We start from the raw sequence: 21,920 nt of genomic DNA on the forward strand, positions 1-21,920 counted from the left end.
GGAGGTGGCATCACACAGAGTTTTGCGCAAACCTGCCTCTCCCCCCCCACCATCAGTATGAAAAGTTCCCCTTTACATCAGGGCAGCGGAAACAACAAATGGGCTCAGCCAACCTGCAAACAGACATTGGGAAGGGTCAATGAGCTCTGGATGCATACAGAGAAATGGGGAAATCGCCTGAAATGTAAACCCCCCCCCACCCCCCTTTTTTTGCCCAGTGTCCCCTGCCCCCAGACAAGGTTATCTGCGAGAATATTTGACCAGTCAGGATTTCTCACCAAATTATTTCACCTGCCTCCCAGGTACCAGCACTCCTCTATAGCTCCCACCACTCAGGGGAGTAATGAATGCCATCCTCACACTCCCCAGCTCTCACTCACTCCTCCCTCTATTGAATCTGACACAAGCTCCCCCAACACAGCTGCTGCTCACCTGCCATTGGCTGTCTCAGCTTCCAAACTCTGAGCTGGACTGGTGGAGGGTGAGGCACTCTGTGTTTGTGGGAGCTGGAGGGTTATGTGAGGATGGCGGAGTAACAGTCTGGGATACATAGGAAGTCCCGTGCTGCACCTACCTAGGTACAATCTCTCCTCATAGCGATGCCACTGCCTCCCCTGACTGGGAGAAGGGGGCGGCTTGGGCTACTGTGACTGACAGCCGGGAGATTGTGCCTCACTCATGGGTGTCCTTGACCCTGCCGTAATATGCAGGAGACTCCCACGAGTCTTTATAGTCTTTATATATATATATATATGTATGTATGTATGTATGTGTGTATATATGTGTGTGTATGTATGTATGTATGTATATATATATATATATATATATATATATATATATATATATATATATATATATATATATATATATATATATATATATATATATATATATATATATATATATATATATATATATATATATATATATATATATTATGTATGTGTATATGTTTAAGGAAAGAAAATTGCTTGATTCCCTTAACAGTCATCGTCCATGGGGGGAATCCCTCCCATAGTGTTCTGCTGGCAGGGTCCATGGAGAGCCTTCCCGACCAGCAGAATATGATCACTGCTGGCTGCTATAGTTTCTGGCAGTGATCAGACAAAGACAGGCTGGTTGTATTGCAGTTGATTGATGGATTGACTTGAGTACAATCAGCTTCCCCATAGACAGATTGAAATTCAGCCAGTTCCAGCTAAACCAGACAAATTTTAGATCTATCTATGCTTTTATGGTTGTGAGAGAGATCTCATGTCTAGATGTGTTTCTGCTCCCCATCTCACCACCCTGCCCATTAGACAGCAATGATGATGCTGATAAATTGTCCATTGGAGGCTATAAAGCAGTGTCAACCACCCAGCAACCATGTATGTAGCCCTTTGAAGTGCAAGTTCACCTTTACAAAAAATCTGGGCCCTGTCCCAATCGTATCCCGGTCCCGCTAACCTGGAGTCCAGCAGTCGTCCATGCTGACAGATCATATAGCCGCTTTACCAGTCAGGGGATTTTAAATCCCTACGGCTTTCTCTCCTTTTTGGCCGTGGTGAAAGAACAGGCTATGCAGGTTCTGATTGGTTGGCTCCGGCCATGTGACGGCACTGACCAATTAGAATGCTCCTAAACGCACTGCCTGACTAGGTATGTTTAGGAGATTAAGCCAAGGGAATTTCTAAGCCCCGGACCAGTGAGGCGGCTATACAATGTCTCCTAGCAGGAGATCACCACGCTCCAGGCACATGGGACCGGGGGTGATGAGAATTGCAGATTTTCCTGTAAAGGCGAACTTGCCTTTTAATTTCAACTTTAAGCCAATGCCATTTACATATAAATCTGAAAATGTCCAAGATGCAGTATGTGCGTGATTTTAACAGTTGTATTTTGTTTGTAGGTACCTTACTTGTAATTGTAGAGTATGCTGCTAAAGGGAACCTTCGTGAGTACCTGAGGGCCCGGCGACCTATTGAGATGGAGTACTCTTATGACATTAACAGGGTGCCTGGAGAACAAATGACTTTTAAAGACTTGGTATCGTGCACTTACCAGCTGGCCAGGGGCATGGAGTACTTAGCATCACAGAAGGTAAAATAAGAATGGTGAATTGTATTGGGCGTTCTTTGTTTCACGCCCCTTACCTCTGTAATAAAGGACTTTTAGTAGAGTATAGTTATTACTTAAATAATAAGCAATTGGAGCTATTCATTCAGTAAATTGTATACCTTTTGTAATATGCCTAAAGGATAATTCCATCATTCAGGAAATTTTTTAATATATGAAAGCAGGGCAACAAAATTTATCAAATTTCTAATTAGTATTTATTACCTGCTTTGCCCTCTAATATACTACAGGGTTTTAAATTATGCCTTACTGGTGGATATTGTTTTCGTTTTGCTTCCTCCTGTGAAGGATCTGTAGCGTTGCATAAAGGCCTTCTGTGTTCTGGGTTACTACCATCAGCTCTACCTGCAATACCTCATTGCAGCGTTTTCCTTAGTTAAATAGTGTACCCCTATAAAATAGAAAGTGTTTGCTGAGGGCCCCTAGGTATGTGTGTTATTTTTCAGCAGACCCGGCAAAGTGTGTACTTTTGGCTATTTCTCTGAAATGTGTGTAAACATTTAACGAGCAATCCCATATATTTTTAAAGCACACAAAGTACTGGTATTGTGCTAAATGTTTAAACCTTGGTTTTAACAAATGTTCCTCCAACTGCAATACACAACCAAAATCCACCACCCCTTGTTTCAATATTACACTGTTGAAGCTGGAGTTAGTGGTAGTCAAAGTGGTTGTAAACCCTTACACACTACTTTTACCTAAGGTAAACCTATAATGAGGCTTACCTGTAGGTACCATGGATATCTCCTAAACTTGCACCGTTTAGGAGATATTCACTGTATCAGCATGTGCCAACGTTATTGGCACATGCGCACTGAAGAAACGACTCGCTCGTGCTGTTTCTTCAGCTGCTGTGCCGTTAGTGGCGGCTCCCGCCCGCATGTGCAGGAATGATGTCATCGGCCAATCACCACGCCAGAGCCCACGATACCCGGAAAAAAGCAGAGAGACATGTCGCTGGACACATTGGTGTACTGAGCACGTTGTGGGGGCATCGATCTAAGGTAAGTATTTCATAATTGGCTAGTATGCCATGCGTACTAGCTCATTATGCCTTTGTTTTACAGGTTTTTTGTTTTTTTCCAGCGGGTTTACAACCACTTTAACGCTGTACAACCAATTGTACCCACAGGCAAGCCTATAATAAACCTTACTTGTAGTTATTGTGACTTTCTCCTAAACTTGCACAGTTTAAGAGATCTTCAGAGTGCATGCATCGTCGGCGCATACGCTCTGAAGGCCCAGTTTACCGTGCCGGAAATGGCTAATCCCACGTGCATGCACGGGATTGACGTCATCGCGCCCCCTGCCACTCATGTAGCCAGAGGCCGAGGACCCAGAATGAAGTTGGGGAAGATGTCAGCCATCTCAGCGGGCTTAGTTCTCGGGTAAGTCTATCATAATGTGCATACTAGCACATTATGAAATTGCTTTGTGGAATTTTTTTTTATTTTTATTTTTTTAATCTCTTGCAGTTTACAACCGCTTTAAAGTGGTTGTAAACACTTACAGACCACTTTGACCTACAGGTAATCCTAGATTAAGGCTTACCTGGAGGTCCATGGAATATCTCCTAAACCTACATGGTTTAGGAGATATTTGCAAAAAGACAGGCACCGCTGTCCACAGCCCATGCGCAATAGACAGCAGCGCGCAGGCGCACTGGGCATGCCGCTGCTAACGGTGATATGCCATTAGTGGCGGCTCCCGTGCGCATGCGTGGGAGTGGCCGGAGCAGCGATACCCAGAAGAAGATGGATGCTTCATGCTACAGGGGACAGCGGTGACATCACTGGCTCCTGTGTCAGGTAAGTAACACATAATGGGCTACTATGCGATGCATGGCAGTCCATTATGCTTTACCTTTGCAGGGAGACAAAGAGGAAGTAAACTCATCAGGGTTTACGTCCTCTTTAAAGTCCAGTTGATGTTACATAAAGCCGGCCATAGACTATGTGATTTTCTTTCCTACAACCACGGGTTGCAGGAAGGAAAATTTCTTGTTTTCCCCCATCAACAAAGTCAGTGTTGATGGGGGAATCCTTCCAGGATAGCTATTGTGTTCTCCTGGCAGGGGAGAGCCATCCCTGCCGGGAGAACACAGTGATTATTGCTAGAAGCTATAGCTGCAGGCAATAATTGCATGAAAAATCTGACAGGCTGATGGAACCCAAGTTGAGCAACTTGGTTGGGTACAGTCAGCCTGCCCATTCATGGTTCGAATCTCAGCCGGTCCCTGCTGAACTGGTCAAGGTTCGAAAGTTCTATGGCCGGCTTAAGTAGATATGCAGTCAGACATTTTAATAATGCCTATTTTCATATTTTTAGCTTTGCTATACGGTTATAGCAGTTGTGCAGGGTGTCTAAAAGTTAGACACAGTGCAACCTGCAATATAATAGACCTAATAAGATCTACATCCTCCCCCTTCTCTGCAGTACAATTCTATGTGGGGGACACTTGTGCTCTAGCTGCTACTACTCAGCACTGCCAATACAGTGCACTGCAAAGGCAGGAAGTGGCATTTTTGAGAGAAAAGGAAATTTTAGGGCACAAAACCATCAAAGAGCATAACCTGTAGGGATATAGGAATAAAAAGCTCTGAGATTTTAAGGATGCATTCACTGGGGTGTTTAACACACTCTGAAAATTGTAGAGGCAAGAATTTGCAAATTCCTGCTTTTGGAATCACAGGTGTGGTCGAAGAGCTGCAGCTGCTCAGCCCATATGAAACAATGACAGGCTCTTGGCTGCTGCAGCTATCCATCACAGTTTGCAGCTGTTCTTACAGCCAGTGTTCATCTGCAGCTATCAACAGATGATCCTGGCTGGATGCACACAGACTGCATCCAGCTGCAATCATCTTTTCCTAACTGTAGGTATTTCCTTGCCATCAGCCTGTCATTGTTTTGTATAGACTAAGCTCTTCACACATGTGATTCCAGATGCGGGAATTCGCAGATTCATGCCACTGAAATTCACATTGTGCTAAGCACCCATGTGAATGCACCCTAATTGGGAATTAAGTGTTATAATTTTTTTTGTTAGTAAGTTTTACATGGTTCACTAATGGTTCACCAATGCAGTTGTGGTTCTGTATTGTAGTGTATACATCGGGACCTTGCAGCCAGGAACGTGCTGGTCACAGAGAACAATGTTATGAAGATTGCAGACTTTGGTCTGGCACGGGACGTCAACAATATTGATTATTATAAGAAAACAACAAATGTGAGTATGGGGAAGAATTTGTAAATGGCTTTTCTGAATGTGGATGCACTTTGTGTAATCATTTTTTAGAACTCCTCTAAGCAGATTTTGCAGATACAAGTCATGAAATGTTACCTTGGTGGTATTTAAAACCAAGGGGGGGAAAAAAACTGTAGGCAATAAAAACACTTACTGCTTAAAGGGTCCCCATTACTTTAGCGGTGAGGTTTGTGGGGGTTTTTTTTTTTTGTTTTTTTAGAAACTGACCCCCCCTTCGTATGTCCTAGCTAAGTAGGTCTGAAGAAGATAGTTTCCATGATGCAGTAGGAGCTTCCTTTGTTTCAAAACTTCATCTCAATAAACTGCCCATGCTAAATGTATTTAGGCACACAAACTTACCAATTCAAACATGCGTCTTTCTTTGATTTCCCCATTCCTACCCATCCATCCCACCAGGGCTCCACATCCTGTACAGCCATTTTAAATTTACATTTTTTTTTAATTGTCAGTGGCCAGGTTCTTCCTCTTTATTCTGTGTTGGCCAACCGATAATAGCACAACAGATCTTGCACATATGCCTTACAAGATCTTGGCCAGGTTGTTGAAAGACAAGCCCCATGATCTGGGGCAGCTTGTTATTAACTAGATTTAGTGAGATTTCCCTGGAAGGCCTTAGTGGTATGGTCTTCTCAGGGTGTACCTGTGAGACCAAGGCTCAGAAAAAACAGTAAATAGGAAAGTATTTTACAACTAATTTTTATGGTGTTTTTAGATGCATACACCATAGCTTTTTGAGTTTGGGGCTTAAAGTCCGCTTTAATTTAAATGACACTAAAAGTCAGCATTATATAGTAAAAACAATGGCAAAGATGACACGTTTTTTAGTGTGTCTGGACCTGGACAGCCATTGCAAGGCATGGATGTGAATGTGTAGAGGCTTATTTTCCAGCTCAAACTTATTTTGTTTTGGCAGAGTAAAGCCAGCCATAGATGGATCAAATCCTGACCGGTTCAGTAGAGACCGGCTGAGATTAGATCCATCTATGGGCAGGCTGATTGTACCCAAGTTGACCAATTTATTTGGGTACAACCAGCATGTCAAATTTTTAGCGTGCAATTATTGCCAGCCACTAGCAATAATAATTGTGTTCTCCCGGTGTTCTGGCAGAATGAGCAACCAGCGTCACTTCAGTTTTCTTTAAACCATCATGAATTGCAGATTTTGAAGAATTGCTGTTTACTTTCACAAATTGGTGTTTGGACACCACACCGCCAATCGAATAGAGACCGGTGCATGATATTATGAGCGGAGATTGTTACTCCATACTGAAACTAACCAAGAAAATGACCACCTCCGAGGCGGCGACAACTTTGTCCTTGTTAGTCGCTGTGCTGTGAAAACAGAAAATTCTTCCTGTACCGGACTGTATTTGGTGTAGCCGGTGTTGTGTTCAAGCACCAATTAATCCGAATCGGCAATTACTGATGGCTTAAAGAAAGCGGAAGTAATGTGGTTGGATTTAACGTGGTTGGATGGGAGCCATGTCGCAGGACCACGCAATTGTCAGTTAAAGTTAAAGCGACACAGTGCCGAATCACAAAATGTGCTCTGGTCGGGAAGGGGGTAAATCCTTCTGGGGCTGAAGTGGTTAAAGAAACACACACTAAGACTTTAACCACCCTTTTTTTTTTTTTGTTTTGGTGCACCTGGAATGTGTTTAAAATGAACTTCAATTGGGCTTTAATTAAGCACATGTGCACTTGTATTTTAAGAACAAAACGTGCAAAGAACATCCTTGTAAAACTAATGGCTGTTGTCACTTCAATTAGAACTGGAGCCTTTTTTACTATCAAACTTTTTGTTTGCCTCTGACAGACACACCCCTTGTCTTTTAGTTAGATATGTGTTGATAGAAAGCAGATGACACCCAGTTAAAGAACTGCAGTAGTTCAGTAAGCTGTAGTAACACGTAATTTATATTGAGTATCTCAAAATAGTTCTCAGGCATGCAGCTTAACATTGGAAGCTGTGAGGATTCACTTGTCTTTTCACATTTTATTGGATAAATGGATGGATGGATAAATGGATGGCTCTTCTTTTAATTTATTTATATATATATATATATATATATATATATATATATATATATATATATATATATAATATATGTGTGTGTATATGTATTGTCCAACATTTTCCACTGATAGTCTGTATTAATTACGCATTGTTTAAGGTGTTGTGGTGGCAAATAGAAAAAAAATAGGTAAATAGCACATATCACAATGATTCTAACTAGCAAAGCTTAGCAGTCTCCTAAAGAAGAGTTCCTGGTTTTGAACCTGGGAAGCAGTCATTTGCTTTGTTGGCCAAGATGATCCACAGCAGAATACTTGCTAGCAGCCCCGGATTCCCAAGGACAGCTAGAGGGCAGGGTGTTTGAAGAATTCTCATTTGTATGTGTATCTAAGGGTTAGAATACTACTGGTATTTATATATCACTTTTCATGAACATACCATACATGGTGTTCTCTGGAGCTATTGGAAATCATGCACTTTGTTACACTGGCTAAGCCGAAACTTGTTTGGCATACTAGTTAAAGAAAACAGAAAAAGTGCAGTAGAAAATGTTTGCTTTTACTCCACTAAAATAAAATGGAGAAAAACTATACTTCTCAGTACTATTAGAAATGTTACAGAAATTTTCAGCTAACCTCCCATCTCTCCTGAGCCCCGAGCGCCCCATTCCAGCAGTTCTTTATAGGCTATAAGCCAGCTTCTCTCCCTAAGGTCGGCACTGAAACATTTCAGCTTAATTAACCGAATTAATGATTTCTACCTAACTTCAACAGCATGAGAGTTTTTTTTTTTTTTTTTTTACTTGTGTTACATATTGGCCTTGGGGCATAGCGTGGACATCTTCACTGTATATATTGGATAGTTGTTTTTCACTGCTTATGTATGATATGTAAAAGAGCATCATTTATGAAAATTTTAAGCAGAGTGCATTCTGAATATGAAATGATTTTGAAGTGTTGTGTGTTTGTTATTCACTACTGTTGCATCTAAATCTTTAATGATTTTGCTTGTTTTAGGGTCGGCTCCCTGTAAAGTGGATGGCTCCAGAAGCATTATTTGACCGGGTGTACACTCATCAGAGCGATGTGTAAGTCACATTTATCTTATTATTGTATAGTAGGCAGTACATCAAAGCATTGAGTAAATCTAAGCCTTCATTAAAGTCAATCGATTGCAATAATGTTCCAAAAAAACTATCAGCAGTAACCCTGAGCCTATTGTGGCCCACTTTTTCATGCATGCACAGTATTTTTTGGAGACCTATAACTGAGCAGACAAGGGGGACAAAGAGAAAACATGCTTTATAGAGCTAGCACAATAAAACAAAACTATAATGGTCTTGTGGTCAGGAATTGACTGTTTATCACTGGTTGACTGTAGTTTCAAAACCTAGTTCTTTACAATTGGGTCTCATACTGCTGAGTTGACTGCTACTTTAGCTCAATGACCAACCCAGTAAGTGTGCCTGTTTGTGTATGCAGGGACTTGGAGTCCATGCCCCGGTGACAGGCATTTGTATGCAATCTCACTCCTAGTAGGAGTCAGTAAATTATTCATTCGGAGAGGGGTTCCCTTTAGCCTACAGATTAGCTGACTTGTGAAAAGTACAAGCAGCCAATACGATTTTTACTTTTCCCAGTAAAGTTTAGACAATAGATAGCAGCTGCGTTTATAGTGGTCAACAGATCTACTTTTATTTTGGTCTAGTGTAGACTGTTGCTCCTCAAAGGCTGATATGTTGCCTACAGTAATCAGTTCATTTGTTTCAGCCTTCTGTTATTGGGAAAATAAAACAAAGAATCATATTGCTTGCGCCAAGGTTCATAAATCCTTTAGACTATTTTAATATCAGTTCTTTGTGGCTGCAGTTGCCCATATACAAGGGCCCAATCGGTGATTGATCATGTCCTCAGATGTAGTGCTTGGATAATCACAAACATATATGGATATTATTAGCCCCCGTACACACAGTCGGACATTCTGCCAACTAAATCCGTTGGATTTTGTCCGTCGGATTGTGTCCGAAACTGTTGCATACACACGGTCGGACAAAGTTGTCGAAAAATCCGATCTTTCAGAACGTGATGATGTAATTTCGTTACGATGGGACTACATTCAGGCTAGTAGCCAATAGCTTTGATGTAGGAATTTGATCTGAGCATGCGTGGCACTTTGTCCGATCGGAATTCTCTACACATGATCAGAGTATGTCCTATCGGACCAGTTTGTCGGGAAATATTTCCAACAAGTTGGAAAATTTGGTCCGATGGATATTCCGACGGAAACAGTCCGATGCAGACCACACACAGTCGGATTATCCGACAACACGGTCCGATAGGACACATTCCAACGGAATCTCCGACCGTGTGTACGGGGGCTTAGAGTCAGCATTGGAGTGGATCTGTGCAAAACACCACAAACAGTTAACATTTCCTATATAGGATTTCCTAAAGATCATATCTGGTTGTTTATGACTTTATTACTTAATAAGCCTCAAAGTATTCCTTTTTTTTTAAATTAGTTTTTTGGGTCTTGCCTTGGTTGTTCTATAAATGTAGCCAGGAGTTGTAGCCTATTAATCAAATTTTTGCACTTGCTTCCATTAGCTGGTCATTTGGCGTCTTAATGTGGGAGATTTTTACGCTGGGAGGCTCACCATACCCTGGAATTCCTGTTGAGGAACTTTTCAAGCTGCTGAAAGAGGGTCACCGGATGGATAAGCCAGCCAACTGCACCAATGAACTGTAAGATTTAGTGTGCTCTCGCTTCCAAGAGGCACAGCCTCTTTTCTCTTTTTTATTTTTTTTTAATTTTTTTACTTTTAGATTAGATTCATGGAAAAAAAATAACAGGTTCCTACTTCCTTCCATTAGTGCTTCAATTGTACTTGTCTGCTGATCTTTGGTGATTTGTAGTGTTTAATGTGAAACATGGAGCACCATCCATCACTGCTGAAGTCTGCTTCCCATGCAACTAATTTGCATATCCGTAACTTCCTCCCATTGAGCCATTTAAAATTAAGACCATGTAAACCATTAATAATTACCGATTAATGGTTGCCCTAGAAGCCGAGTGCTTGATTACCCATGTTTCATTGAATTTGCTTAATTGGTCATCATGGCTTTATTCTATTGAAAGTCTTTATGCTTTATTGGAATTGTTTCAGTTTTGCTCTATGGTAATAATTGTGTTCTTGCTTCTGCTAGTAGCAGGCTTATAAATGGGTTCATTAATCTTTTCACCATTTAAATAACTACATGATTTACTGGTTTGTCTTTTACTTCCTTATATATATATTTTTTCACCTTTTAGGAGATGTATAGAAAATAAAAAGCAGAAAGTTTATGTAATTGCTGATCTCCTCTAGAACATTTAGTAGTTAAATTGATTTGTTTGTACGTCTTTAATAAGAATAATTGTATTGTGCAGCATTAGCCAATCAGAAGTATTTTGTTCTTGAAAGGAAACCTAGACAAAATAATGTGTCATACCTTTCAAATGTCTAAAAATATATTTCTAAAACTCAAGCTTTAAGAACACTGTGGTTCCTTCTACTGGTTGACATCACGATGAGATGTAGCCTGAAGAAAGGACCAAGAAGGCCTAAGAGCTTGCTGATTTTATATTTTGTCTCTCCCCCCCCCCCCCCCCCCGAGATAATTTTCTCATTTTTCATATTTAAAGAGATGCACAACATCATACAATCATTACAATTCAGGGATAGACATATGAGCTGCCATTGTTAACTTGCTTTTGAAGGAACATGTTTAATGGAGAAGTCCACTTTTGTGGGGAAAAAAATATAGCGTATGCAATTGCGACAAAGTCATATTGTAATTGAATGTTATTAAAAATGACCTTTCCTTTTAAATCTGCATCTCTATAATTTTCTGAAAATGCAATATGGCTACCTGGAGGTTTATTATACACAGAATGTGTACAGAATTCCCCCCAGAAACATCCTTTCCTGCTTGTGCGATTGGCTTACTGATTTTCCCATAAGTCTGCACTAAGAGATACAAGTCAAATATCGGGCATCCCCTGCAACAAAAATTTTATTTTTGGTGTTGTACTCTCATAAGGAAATCATGTCTAAGGCCTGGTTTACACCTATGCAGGTTGCAGTCTGCATATTCCAGGTGCATTTTGCGTCTTTCAATACACCCTTTTGATCCATTTAAGTCTATGGAACCAAAAGCTAGAAAAAGTCCCTGGCCCTTTCCATAAAATGCACAGTAGTGTGTTTCTACAAAACTGAAGACATACTAAAAAAGTATAGATGTGAACCAGGCATAAAGGGATGCAGGCCCAGCAGATTTCCTCATTAGTGTCCTGCAGGTGCTGCAGCTGATTGATAATCATGAAACCACTCCCATTAGATTCACTTTCCCATATGGAAACTGACACAAACACGGATTTCTTGCAGATCCCAACCTTTTGTTATTCTGAACAAAGTTTGTTAAAAATCCCTGCAATGTACATAGTTCACCCAGAAGAGAATGTTTTTTTTTTTTTTTCAACAAAAGTGGCCTCTCTACATACCAATTAAAGTCAAGTTATATACACTTGGCGATTGTAAACGTTCTCTCTTTTTTTTTTTTTTCTCTAAAAATAGCAAACCTATCGTACCTCCCACTGGGCAGTTTGTTTTGCACATTGTTGCCCCAATCGGTCTTCTGGGGTCCCCAGGCGGCGCTCACGGCTCCTTCTCGCATTAGTAACCCCCTGGGAGAAGCTCTCACCTGGGAGGGGGTTTACCTTGCGGGCACGCTCCTGAGTCCAGCATTTGCGTGCTTAGACACAGAATGCCGGACTCGGGCCCCATCTCCTGTGTCATTGGATTTGATTGACAGCAGTGGGATCCAATGGCTGCGCTGCTATCAATCTGTCCAATCAAGATTCGAGAACCCTGGCAGAGAGGAAGAGCGCATCTCTGCCGAAGGAATGAACAGGTGCGGTCAGAAGTTTTTTCACCCTAATGCATAGGATGCGTTAAAGTGAAAAACACAAGGGTTTATAACCCCTTTAAACAGTGTGAGAACTGTGCTGTACATAGAACTTTTTTTGCAAACATCATTGCAAATTCTTGCTCGTTTCTGTTATTTAGAAAGCATGCCACTGCACTTCCTTAAATTGAATAATAAGTGGGATGGTCTACCTGCTAGAATTTTGGTAGTCCCAGAATTTTAATCCTAAAACATTGCACCTAAGGTATTCGTCTGGGTATATTGCCAGCATGTCTCTCGAGATGAAAACTTGCTGCAGAAAAGTTGAGTATGAAGGGAATCCCAGAAATTCCACCTCCAAACTCTGCAGATTTCTGGAAAAAGCAATGAGCCAATTCATGTAAAAGGGAATATGAACACACAAAATAAAGGCAAAAGTTGGATTTATTCTGTGCCTAAACTCTCAGGGATACAATTACAACCACAACTATTAAGAGCATAACATTTTACTGTATACAACACAAAATAAAATGGTGAGATATGTTTGCCATTCCCCTGTACCAGGCCTCAAAAATACCATATAGTAAACTCCTAAACAGACCAGACTTTATCCAAATAAATATGCATCCATATTGCATAACTAAAAAAACAAGATGAAGAATAAAATAAATATCTGCGCTAAATAAACCACAATGACATAGAGCAGCTATGCACTATAACCCAGATAGTAGGCACAAAAGCAGATATATAGCAAAAAAGTGCAGCGCTATAGATATGAGACAATATTAATTAAGGTAATATTAATTGATATAAGTGAATATTTAAGTGCAATGGTGCAAATGATGTCCATGATAGTAACTTGAGTTCATTAAATAAATTCCTGGTGCACTGTGAAGTGAATCATTCATGAATAGTGAAGTAAAACTTTGCCCAGCGACTGTGTGTATCATCTGGTGGTGAAGGCCCAGTACAGATCCAACAAGCCTTGCATGACCCCCCTGAATAAGGGTGATCACTGGCATTTTGGTAAGCCTCATGTCTATCTGTGGTGGTGGTCTCACATGGTCAAGTTTTTTTTTTACTTCACTATTCATGAATGATTCACTTCACAGTGCACCAGGAATTTATTTCATGAACTTAAGTTATTCACGAATTATAATCATAATATGGACATTTTTGTGTATTATTGATATACTGGACATTTTTTCTCAAATATCGGTGTGCATTGTATTGATTCACATGGTTCACTATCATGGATATCATTTGCACCATTGCACTTTAATATTCACTTATATCAATTAATATTACCTTAATATTATCTCATATCTATAGCGCTGCACTTTTTTTTTGCAACACATCATATAACTAACGTATAGCAAAAATAGAATACAGTAATTCTCAAAACTTTGAGGTTGTGTCTGTAGGAGGTAAAATAAATCCCTCTGGTCACAATGTTTCACCATATGTCTCTTCTTTAGGAGACTTTAAAGACCTAGGGAATACATACATTTATTAATAATTAGAAAAGTTACAGCTTCCGTTTAGTCATTCATATCATGACATGGATTGTATACTCTCATACTGAAAAACAAGAACTGTCTATAAATGATACTGCATGTTAGTCATGGCCAGGGACAGACACCCCAAAGACCACAGACCAAAAGTCAAGAAAATAGAGTGGGTAGCTTCAACTCTTCTGGGAAGGCTGTACACAAGGTTTAGGATTGTCTATGGGAGTGTTTTGACCATTCTTCCAGAAGGCCATCTGTTAGAGCAGAGAATGCGAGCCAGGCCTTCTCGTTCACATCATTCAATTCATCCCAAAGTTTCTCCACCCCAAACTCACTCATCCATGTTATTATGGACCTTGTTTTGTACACTGGGCCCAAGCATTTGGTGGGGGATTATGGTGTGAGGTTGTTTTTCAGGGGTTTGGTCTTGGTCCCTTAGTTCCAATGAAAGGCACTCAAGCATACCGAGACATTTTGGACAATTTCATGCTCCCAACTTGGGAACAGTTTGGGGATGGCCCCTTCCTGTTCTAACATGGCAATGCACAAAGCAAGATCCATAAAGACCCGTATTGGCAAGTTTTAGGTGGAGGAACTTGACTGGCCTCTGCAGAGTCCTGACCTCAACCTGATATCTTTTGGGATAAATTTTAAAGCTGAGACTAGGAGCCACATCAGTGCCTGACCTCGCAATTGCACTTCTAGAAGAATGGTCAAACATTCCCATAGACACAATCTTAAACCTTACAGCCTTACTAGAAAAGTTGAAGCTGCTATAGTTGCAAAGGGTGGGCCAACTGGATATTGAACCCTACAGACTCAGTCTAGGATGCCATTAAAGTTTAAGTGCGTGTAAAGGCAGGTGTCCCAATACTTTTGATAATAGTTTGTATAACTGATTTTTTTTTTTTTTTCTTTTGGATGTGTTTTGGATGTGTGCAGCCCTTCATACAGTTATGTGCAGAGAATAAAGGCATAACCTCCCCAAATATATGAGAGGTGTTAATGATAAATTGCCAAGAATAAAGTAGTTCAGGGTGTCTTGAATAGATGCTGAATATGGAGACAGCGTTCCAATAATTATAATTGGTGGCGCTGACATAAGGGAACCAGTGTGTGTGTGTGTGTGTGTGTGTGTGTGTGTGTGTGTACACACACATATATACACACGCTTAATGCATATCCCCTATTTTTTATTGGCATTCTCTCATCCCAATCAGGATCTTATCCAATTTGGTGCATCTCCTATCAAATTGCATCTTTGAGATTGTATGTAAAAGGGAACATACTGCACATATAGTTTTGCTATAAGGCAGGAAGAGCAGGTTTGTGAGCCAGTCAGGTCTCCTGTATGAAAATATGATGATGGAAAGAACAGAGGAATAATGTCACCAATCTGCTCCTGCTATTTCAGTGTCCAGCGCTCAGACTGGTGGGGACAAAAATGACACCACTGTATTTCATAATTGTAAGTGGTGTTATTTCCCTAGCTGTGCTATGTGGCAGAGTTGTGTATATCTCGGAACTGGGTAGATATATAAGCTAAACCAAATTTCCTTGTTTTGTATTTAATTTGTGTATTTGACGGGTTTTCCCTGGAGTCCAGTTTTAAGAAATCTTCTTCAGTTGTAAGCAGCCCGGCACTGGTGATGGTTTCTGCTTTCCACATTGTAAACATACCTTTGCATTAGCTATCGGTGATATAATAATTCTGTTTTTTTTTATATAATCACCTACCGTATTTGCCGGCGTATAAGACGACCCGGCATATAAGACGACCCCCTAACTGTGCAGGTTTTTAAAATGTTTTGCCCGTACTCACCGTTTAAGAAGACCCCCCATTCCGAGGCTTCCGACGCTTCATATCCCTCTTCTTCGTTCTTGCTGGAGCCATTTCCTTCTTCCTTCTTGCTGGTGCTGGAGCCAATCACGGCGAGCAATGTATTCTATTAATGAATACAAAGCCTGCTGGGATTGGCGGAGGCTGTTACATCATCAGCCCGCGCCTCACTCTCAAAGCCAATCGGAGCAAGCTACTGTGTGTAGCCTGCTCGGATTGGCAGAGATTGCTACTCCAATCCGAGCAGGCTCTGTATTCATTTGAATACATCGCTCACTGGGATTGGTTCAGTGGTATATACTGTATGTAGCCGAAGCTACATACAGTATTACCGGACATCCAGAAGGCATCCCAGCAGCTGACCCGGCGTATAAGACGACCCCTCCTTTTTGCTCAGTTTTTTTAAGTGTAAAAGGTCGTCTTATATGCCGGAAAATACGGTACTCATTCTGCGTGTAATTTTTTTCTTGTCATTACAATATGCACACACTGTTTATAAAGATGTATTTGATTCATATTTCCAAGACATAGCATGCAAGGAGTAATTTAAACTTTTTCCAATGTGGGCTGACTAGATTAGAAATCACAAATTGTTCTCATGTTTTGTGTTAGCCGCCTGTCTGATATCAAGTCATTCTGATTAATAACACTTGGAATCAAAGCTGGGAGCGGCAGATAAATCTGTTATCTCTCTTTCCTCTATATATAATTTTAGTGAGTATTTCTGGGCTCATTGATTAGTGTCTCTTAATACATTACCCAGCTTGGCACATGCCGATGATTTACTGGTCTTGTGTTGTACTTTATGTCCTTATGGAGTGCTTGCTGTCGGACTGCCAGACCTCACAATGGTGCATCTTCTTTTCTCCAGATACATGATGATGAGAGACTGTTGGCATGCCGCTTCCACACAAAGGCCTACCTTCAAACAGCTGGTGGAGGACCTGGACCGCATCCTCACACTAAGCACCAACGAGGTTAGCAAAGAAGTCAAAGTTTGCTAATGCATGTCAAAGACTAGCTAAAGAGTCTGTTACAATAATCCTGTAAATCTTTTATGTCTAAATCACTCAGTATAAAATGTTAAATGGTTTCTGAGAAAAAAAAGAACTTTAAGGGATAAGTTCACCTTTTGGAACATGTTACATGTTCCACCCGTTTTTGGTTGTTCTAATGGGTGCCTTCCTCTGTTTCTTCCACAGGAATACCTTGAGCTCAGCGCCCCTCTGGAGCAGTATTCTCCAAGCTTCCCAGACTCTTCCTGCTCTGCTTCATCATCTGGGGATGATTCTGTGTTCTCCCCTGACCCCATGCCACATGAACCCTGCCTCCCCAAATTCAAGCATGTAAATGGGGTAAAAACATGAGGCATCTTGCGTTCTGCAGGCCACTTTAACAGACTGCTGATAATGCTGACAGATTCTGCAGAACGCCGAGGAACAAGGACCTCTCTATAGAGGAGAAAGGTATTAGGCAGGAGAGGTTCCAGGGCAGACTCCACAGTATATTCTCCTACCACTCCAATGATGGGAACATAGCATTACAGGAGAACCACATGGATCACCACCCCCTGGACCAAACACTTGCAAAGAGACAGCAGGAAGATTCTGCCTGGTCAGCGATAGGGGGAAAAAAAAGTCCGTCACTTCGGCTGTGGCAAAGCCAGATACACCGCCATTGCCTCACCAAGACTGCTTTCAGTGGACTCAAGGCTAAAACACTTTTTATTTTTTGCCTTTCTTGTTAATTTTGTAATATTTTGAGAAAATATATTCCAGCACTCAAATCCCTTCCATTCTTCACCAGAGCACATATACAGCATTATCGCTGTTGGATATAAATGTAAATATATTCAGAAAATGTATAAATATATATTATATATTTACAATGAATTATTTTTTGTATTGATTAAATAACTAATAAATAAATAAAAAAAAGAACAAACACGCTCTTCTATGCTAGATAGGAGGACCTTTATGTTACTCTCCATGCTCTCCTATCCAGCAGAGAACAGGTCTATATGCTTGATCTTTGGGATTAAAAAATCCTTTTTTTTTTTTTTTTTTATCACTGAAACAAAGTTTCAGATTTTGGGGCCACCCAAATAACCAATTATGAGAACATCCTTACTAAGAATTTGTAAACATTCCAAAATGAGTTTATTAACCCTTTAAATACAGAAAAATCCATAGAACATTCCAGAGGTCTCTGGATTCAAAAGGTGTCATTTTTGTACCAGTGGTTTATATGACATTTAAAAAAAAAAAATAATTGTGTAGAATGAGACCTATAGAGTAAAGCTTATGACGATTGTATTGTAAAAAGATTTATATGATATTTATGCTGTAAACAGAAAGGAAAGATTCTTTCTTTAAAAAAGTCTATTGGTTATTTTTCACTTCCGATAAAATGTAAGATTGTGAATGGGGGAGGGGGGGGGAGAGAGAGAAAAAATGAGGATATCGTGAATATGTAAATAAAATGGCTAACCTAATGCTCTAGTCTCTTCCAGGGATTTTACCGCCGGTTGTATCTGGCGATGGCACGCAAAGGGGCCAGAACACTGTGATTGTTAATGCAATAACGAGATATTCTGAATCATTACAAATCTTGTTAGACTGAAATGGCTGCAACCCTCTGTAACTTACCAGTTTGGTATATTGTAGCAGGATTTAAAGCTGAACTCCAGGCAAAGGGCTTAAATCAAGATAAAATGCATATACAAGAGCTGTTTTACCCATGATAGGATTTATAATTCTGTCCAACCAGTACTGAAATTTACACAGCTCTGCGACACAACACGTCCTCATCCTGCAGGGCAGGAGACCTGTTTTTTTTTTGTTTTGTTTTTTTTCTGCTACAGCTAATTAACATTCATGGGTCTTGCCCTTCTCCATCCTGTAATTGAACAGTGAAAGGTGAAGAAACAGATTTATGGCTCATTTCTCTGTCACTCTGCTCTCTCCTCCTATCAGTACGTATCTTGTTAGCATATGATCACCACAGCACACCTGTTTGGTTGCTTGTGCTTTCCCTCCCTCTCCCAGTCTGTGCCCTGCTGTATAGTGAACTGTAAGAGGCTGATGTCCGCTACTTGCACTGCTTGCATTTAAAAAATACATTTAAGGACACATTAAGAAAGAGCTGCATTAATTTATGACTTAAATCTGCCTGAAGTTCATCTTTAAACAAAGAGCATAAACTTTCACCCCTTAATTTACCTCTGATACATTCTTATTGCACAACAAAAAGGTGCACAAATAGGTGTTTAAAAATGATCAAATTGCCGTAAAACTTTTTTTTTTACAGGAGTTCTTAAGGAAGAATTTTATTCTAATAAAAAGTCATCCTTACAAAAATGATTCTTTTTATTTCACTTTTTTATGCTGGGGGGGGGGGGGGATAATATAAAAATTAGGTGCTTTCTTGGGGCCCTATGCACATGGACATTGTTTAAATATTTGCTGAATGCTAATCTAAAAAGGATCAGATTTAGCATGCATTTGCCCTTAAAGCACCTTCAGGGTGTATTAAATACAGATCTCAGTGAGTGGCGGCTGTAACTTTGACAAGCTTTTGGCAAGCTCTAGAATGGGACCGAGAATGCAGTAGTTACAACCCAACCTACAATGCATACATTTTTATATTGTTGTCAGACTTAGACGGATTGACAGCAGCAAACGAGACAACTTTAGGCCAAAAACTACACAGACAGTCTCTCGTGTGAGCCATGTGACTAAAAATTGGCAGCTATTGATCGTGGCTTGCCATGACTAATCAAGTTCAGAGCCAGATTTGTAATTGCTGCCCACTTGGGCCAAACCTACATTCCCTGGTCCACTGGTTGGCCTTCATATCATATACAAAAAAAAAGTTAGTTATACTTAGACCTGATTACTTAAACAGCAGAGCAAACAGTTACGTTACTGTTTGCAGTTCATATCTAGAGTGGATGGACTGTTTGCAAGTGCAAGCTAAGGGAACAGAATTTAGGCTAGGTTCACACCTATGCAGGTTGCGTTTGATACATTTTGTGTTTTTTTTTTTTCTTTAAAGTCCTTTTTACATTTTTCGAATGTATCTGTTGAAAAGGCAAAAGAAAAAAGAAAAATCTTTGCTGGTTCAAATTCCAACCATGACACCATCTGCCTGGAGTTTGCATGGTCTCCCTGTGCCTGCGTGGGTTTCCTCCCACACTCCAAAGACATCGTTCCCCCTTCCTCCCTTTCGCCCTTCCTCCCTTTCGCCCTTCCTCCCTTTCGCCCTTCCTCCCTTTCGCCCTTCCTCCCTTTCGCCCTTCCTCCCTTTCGCCCTTCCTCCCTTTCGCCCTTCCTCCCTTTCGCCCTTCCTCCCTTTCGCCCTTCCTCCCTTTCGCCCTTCCTCCCTTTCGCCCTTCCTCCCTTTCGCCCTTCCTCCCTTTCGCCCTTCCTCCCTTTTGCCCTTCCTCCCTTTTGCCCTTCCTCCCTTTCGCCCTTTCGCCCTTCCTCCCTTCCGCCCTTTCGCCCTTCCTCCCTTTCGCCCTTTCGCCCTTCCGCCCTTCCTCCCTTCCGCCCTTCCGCCCTTCCGCCCTTTCCCCCGTTCCCCCACCACCACCCAAAAGTGCATTAGAAAAAAATAAATAAATCTGTGTTTCCATTGAAGTCTACAGAACCAAAAACGCAACCTGCTGCAGGCAAAAAAGTCCCTGACCCTTCCCAAAAACGGCACTGGTTGAAAATACAGATGTGAATATGACCCATAGGAAATCATGTTAAAAAAGTCTGTAGTGAGGTCCTAAAACTGAAAATGCATAGGTGTGTACTTGTCCTTAAAGCCTTATTCACACCTATGCAGGTTGCAGTGTGCATATTGCAGGTGCATTTTGCATTTTTCAATGCATGTTTTGATCCATTGAAGTCTATGGAACCAAAAACCAGAAAAGTCCTTGGCCTTTTCCATAAAATGCACAGATGTGAACTACATCCATAGGAAACCACGTTAAATAGACAGTAGTGTGTGTCTGCAAAACTGAAAATGCACTAAAAAATGCATAGATGTGAACCTGGCCGTAGGCTGGATTCACACCTATGCAGTTTTAGTGCTTTTTGCAGATCTGAACTACAGTCTATTGAACATAGTGCTTTTTTCATTTTGCACCACAGAACAACACTGCATAGGTGTGAATCCAGCCTTAGACCCTCGTACAAACAGCGACATGTTGGTGCCGTGTACTGCCCCTCATAGCCACACAGGTAGTGATTACTAGTTGTTTTGTTTACAACCGTCTGTGATCAGTGAAGCAGAGTTGTGGCCAATTAGCTATTGATTATTATTATACAGGATTTATCTACAGTAAAACCTTGGATTGCGAGCATTATTTGTTCCAGAAACATGCTTGTAATCCAATCAAAGCGAATTTCCCCATAAGAAATAATGGAAATGCAAATGATTCATTCCACAACCATTTATTCATAAGTCCTTCAGTTTATAGTCCATATACAAAGATTATAGCAATGTGATTGCGCAACCATAAAATGTCCATCCACAAGGGGATTAGAAGCAAAATCCAGCAGGAGCTACAAAGTATAAAAGAGAAGAGAGGCGCCTCTAAGTATTAGCAATATGGTTATATTTAATGAAGGTACAACATTTAGAAACTCGCAAGGTTGATGATTAAAACAGGCACATCTAAGTATGCAGGCATCCGGGGTAAAGCTGTCCATGAAGACCATCCTCTACACCACCTACTCTCACCGCTTTCAGTCTGCAATCATGACTGGGAAGACTACCCTGCAGTAGAGCAATTGGTAAGGGAGGCTTGAAGCAGTTGCAACTGTTCTATCGTCAGGCCCAGTTGCTTTTTAGTTTCCCACCAAACGCATCTGAAAATGTAGTTTAGTCCACAAACCTGCACCGTCAGCTGATATCTCTAAGGAATTAATAAAGTACCCAATTTCTGCCATTTTTTTGTTACCTTCAGTAAGGGCAAAGCCTTACTGCCTCAGTTTTCCCCGCAACACTTGCATAAACAAAAATGTTAGAATGCACAAAGATAAAATTTGACATCAAAGCAAAGTTCCACCCATATAAAAGTCAGCAGCTACAAAAAGTGTAGCTGCTGACTTTTAATAATCTGACACTCGCCTGTCCCAGGGTCCAGCGATGGGGGCAAACAAAGCCCCGCTCCTCTCCCTCTCCTCTCTTTGACGCTGACATTGTGCATGCCTGGATTTACAGCCTGTGC

General features: G+C 40.8%; 1 protein-coding gene across 5 annotated transcripts in view; it reads left to right on the forward strand.

Annotated features, from left to right (window-relative positions):
• Positions 1-19,056, forward strand: part of FGFR2 (fibroblast growth factor receptor 2) — a 130,599-nt gene extending 111,543 nt beyond the window's left edge. For all 5 annotated transcript variants that reach the window (XM_077455379.1, XM_077455384.1, XM_077455382.1 and 2 more), the window contains 6 exons: positions 1,892-2,082; positions 5,222-5,344; positions 8,417-8,487; positions 10,007-10,144; positions 16,569-16,674; positions 16,900-19,056. In XM_077455379.1, coding sequence (XP_077311505.1) covers positions 1,892-2,082; positions 5,222-5,344; positions 8,417-8,487; positions 10,007-10,144; positions 16,569-16,674; positions 16,900-17,064 — 794 coding nt within the window. In that variant the 3' untranslated portion in view covers positions 17,065-19,056. The remainder of the gene's footprint in view (positions 1-1,891; positions 2,083-5,221; positions 5,345-8,416; positions 8,488-10,006; positions 10,145-16,568; positions 16,675-16,899) is intronic.
• The last annotated feature ends 2,864 nt before the right edge of the window (positions 19,057-21,920 follow it).

The sequence above is a fragment of the Lithobates pipiens genome, unplaced genomic scaffold (genome assembly GCF_037356315.1).
Source record: "Lithobates pipiens isolate NorthernLeopardFrog02 unplaced genomic scaffold, aLitPip1_a1.2 Scaffold_25, whole genome shotgun sequence".
In the NCBI taxonomy this organism is placed as follows: Eukaryota; Metazoa; Chordata; class Amphibia; order Anura; family Ranidae; genus Lithobates; species Lithobates pipiens.